This window comes from Poecilia formosa, unplaced genomic scaffold (assembly GCF_000485575.1).
Source record: "Poecilia formosa unplaced genomic scaffold, Poecilia_formosa-5.1.2 Scaffold281, whole genome shotgun sequence".
Lineage (NCBI taxonomy): Eukaryota > Metazoa > Chordata > Actinopteri > Cyprinodontiformes > Poeciliidae > Poecilia > Poecilia formosa.
Genome location: NW_006800220.1, coordinates 453,609 through 456,841, shown reverse-complemented (window position 1 = coordinate 456,841; position 3,233 = coordinate 453,609). Strand labels below are relative to the sequence as shown.

The 3,233-nt window shown below is 36.8% G+C and overlaps 1 protein-coding gene across 2 annotated transcripts in view; it reads right to left on the bottom strand.

Annotated features, from left to right (window-relative positions):
* LOC103151419 (putative protein MSS51 homolog, mitochondrial) overlaps positions 1–3,233 on the bottom strand; it is a 37,172-nt gene extending 33,939 nt beyond the window's left edge. For both annotated transcript variants that reach the window (XM_007571461.2, XM_007571459.2), the window contains exons 1-3: positions 2,826–3,233; positions 1,723–1,872; positions 914–1,038 (exon numbers count right to left, since the gene is read on the bottom strand). In XM_007571461.2, coding sequence (XP_007571523.1) covers positions 914–1,038; positions 1,723–1,872; positions 2,826–2,971 — 421 coding nt within the window. In that variant the 5' untranslated portion in view covers positions 2,972–3,233. The remainder of the gene's footprint in view (positions 1–913; positions 1,039–1,722; positions 1,873–2,825) is intronic.

Sequence of the window (3,233 nt, the reverse complement as noted above, 5' to 3'; positions counted from 1 at the left end):
AAACCGCATTGAGGTCAGAACCGCCATGAGGTCAGAACCGCCATAAGGTCAGGATGGACTCAAAACCGCATTGAGGTCAGAACCGCCATGAGGTCAGAACCGCCATGAGGTCAGGATGGACTGAGAACCGCAATGAGGTCAGAACCGCCATGAGGTCAGAACCGCCATGAGGTCAGGATGGACTGAGAACCGCATTGAGGTCAGAACCGCCATGAGGTCAGCACCGCCATGAGGTCAGGATGGACTGAGAACCGTAATGAGGTCAGAACCGCCATGAGGTCAGAACTGCCATGAGGTCAGGATGGACTGAGAACCGTAATGAGGTCAGAACCGCCATGAGGTCAGGATGGAATTGAATTTTGAAATTATTCTCAAAAATTTTCTACAAAGATTTTCTAGAAAAACAAGAAAATTTCTGAGTTTTAAAAGTAAAAACTTTGCTAGAAAAACTCAGTTTTAAAAATGAACATTTTTAACTTTTGATACTCAGAAATCCCTGCTTTTTAAAAAAAATAAAATAAAATAAAATTTCTGAGATTAAACTCAAACTTTCTGAGTTTATTGGTGGAAATTTACTATTTTTTCTCTCTACTCTGGCCCTAATATATGATTGTGCCATTGCCTTTCAGTGCAATTCCTGCTTCACAGCACTGTCTGGGCTTTCTCCCATTCACTTGGATTACTCCAGCAGAGTTTCAACCAGGCCAATCAGCGAACAGAAGAAGTCGTAAACGATCATGTTGGTTTTCTGCGCCGTTTCAGAACACTAGTTTTAGAAATGGAAACAGAGCCGTTCAGTCCACACTTAAAAATACAGAGTTAGCATTAGCCGCTAATAGCAAAGAACAAGCGTCTGGTTTTTACAAGGTTAGCTAACTGGAAGAGATATTTTTTGTCACAAACTATTTATTACCTTTGAACAGAAGCCATTCAACAACTCTGTCAATCGCAGCTAAACGCAGCTGGGGGCAGAACTTCTTGTGTTTGGACCAATCCTCCTTCTGACAGTCTTTACAGCAGTAATAAACATTTAGACACCTGGAAAGGGAATAATGGACAAAAGGACACAAAGACGCAGCTCAGTGAATTAAAATACCATCAAATGTACGTATTAAATAGATTTATTACACATAGAGTGATGTAGTTCAGGGATTTATTTCTTCCTCATATTCCCCACAGTGATTTCTGAAGTATATGTTTAAAATAAAATTTTTGAAATTCTATTTAAATGATTCTGGCACTAAAATAAAGATAACACTCCATCAGAAGTTTAAGCATCACAATAGCTGCTGCAGTTTAGCAGGAAATGGGGAAGGAACATGAAATAATTTGGGGTAAAGCTACAAATAAAGCAAATCCACCTGTGGACATTAGCTGTCCAGAAATTGATGCAGGTGAAGTAAATTAAAGCAAAATTACAAAAGTTTTAGTATAAAAATTTTTTTTAATAAATTATAAAAAATAAAAAAAAACCTGGCTGGGTCCATCTGCAAAACTGGGAACTTCCTTTGTTTTTACTTACTAAACTATGAAGTGAAGCCATTTCAAGGGTTGGAGCTTCAAGATCCAACATACAGGATGAATCCTTTAGTATGAACCGAATCTATAAAATACATTTGATTTTTTAATTGAATTACCAATAATGTGACTTTAGCCTGACGTTCTCATTCACTGGGACGGATTTCCTCGTTTGTTCAGATATAATCTGGGTTATAATTTTACCTGGCGCAGCGCTTCAAACTCTGTGACTCTGAAAGCTGTTCAGGCCGTTTCTCACAGAACGCGCAGATTTTAAAAGATTCCTCCAGTTTCTCAAACATTTCCTTCTGTGAGTGGAAGGCCAGAGATTTACCTGAGGCCTGCTGGACGGTCCTGGAGAAAACAAAAACAAAAATAAGAGAATAAAGGAACAAAAAAACAAACAAACTGGTGAATAAACCAAGATATGGCTTTAAAGCCTCCCAGGCACAAATGGTGTGTGAATATTTAGGGCCTTAATTTTCTGTGACAGAAAAGGGGAGTACATTTCTGCCAAAAATCTCATAACATTTTTAGATTAATCTCAGAAATTTCCTAGAAAAAATAAGTAAATTTCTGAGCTTCAAAAGTAAAATATTCAACAGAAAAAAATTAGTCAATTTTGATATTATTCTTAGAAATTTTGTAGGAAAAATGTTGGACATTTTTGGGTTTCAAAAGTGGAAAATTTTCTAGAAAAAATTCTGAAAATGTAAGGTTAATCACAGTAATTCTCTAGAAAATGCGCTAATTTATGAGCTTTGAAAAATAAAAATTTTTCTATTAGAAAAAATCTGACATTTTTATATTATCAAAAATTTCCTAAACAAAAATAAGGAAATTTCTGAGCTTGAAAAGTCAAAATTTTCATAGAAAAAAATCTATTTTTTGACATCAATCTCAGAAATTTTGAGAAACAAATAGGAAAAAAAAAACTCATAAAATGTCTAAAACAAATTTTCGAGGGGGTGAAAACAAGGACATTTCTGAGTTAGAAAATTTTACATTTAAATTGGACATTTGAGTTTCAAAAGTAAAAAACGTACTAACACAGAACTGTTCAGATTAATCTCAGAGACTTTCTAGAAAAAGCTCATACGCTGTATCTATGATGTGAAGGTTGTTTAAATGCTGCAGGTTCAGAATGACGATCCGAATATCAACTAAATCAGAGACCCAAACTCTGCTGCAGGGTTTAGCGATCTACCAACAGGTCACATTTAAATGTTGCTCCATGCAATCAGTCATTTTAACGTTAAAGCAAACACTGAGCAGAGGAAGAAAAACGGCCGAAACGCTCCGCTTACCTCCGAGTCTCCGTCATTTTGAAGCTGCTAATGGTGTAAAACAGCCGCTTCTCCTGCTGGGCTGATATATGAGCTGCCTGCAGATGCAACACCTGCTGCCAGGCTTCTGGAAACGTCTGACAGCGCCAGACAGTTCCAGACTGCATGAGAACAAAAACCCTCCGTCTGACAGAGAAGATATGAACACGTCCAGATCACTAATTTATCTTGCAGAAAACTTCCTTACCATTAAACAACAACAACCTTCATTTGTGTAAGAATAAAAAAACATTGCAGAAGTCTTAAGGTTCAAACCAGATCTATGAACTTTTCCTGCCTTTACTCTCTCTCTCCACTAGAGGGCAGTATTGCTAGTTAAAGCCAAATGTTATTTTTTATACCAAAGTGCTCTACGGTTTAAAACAGATC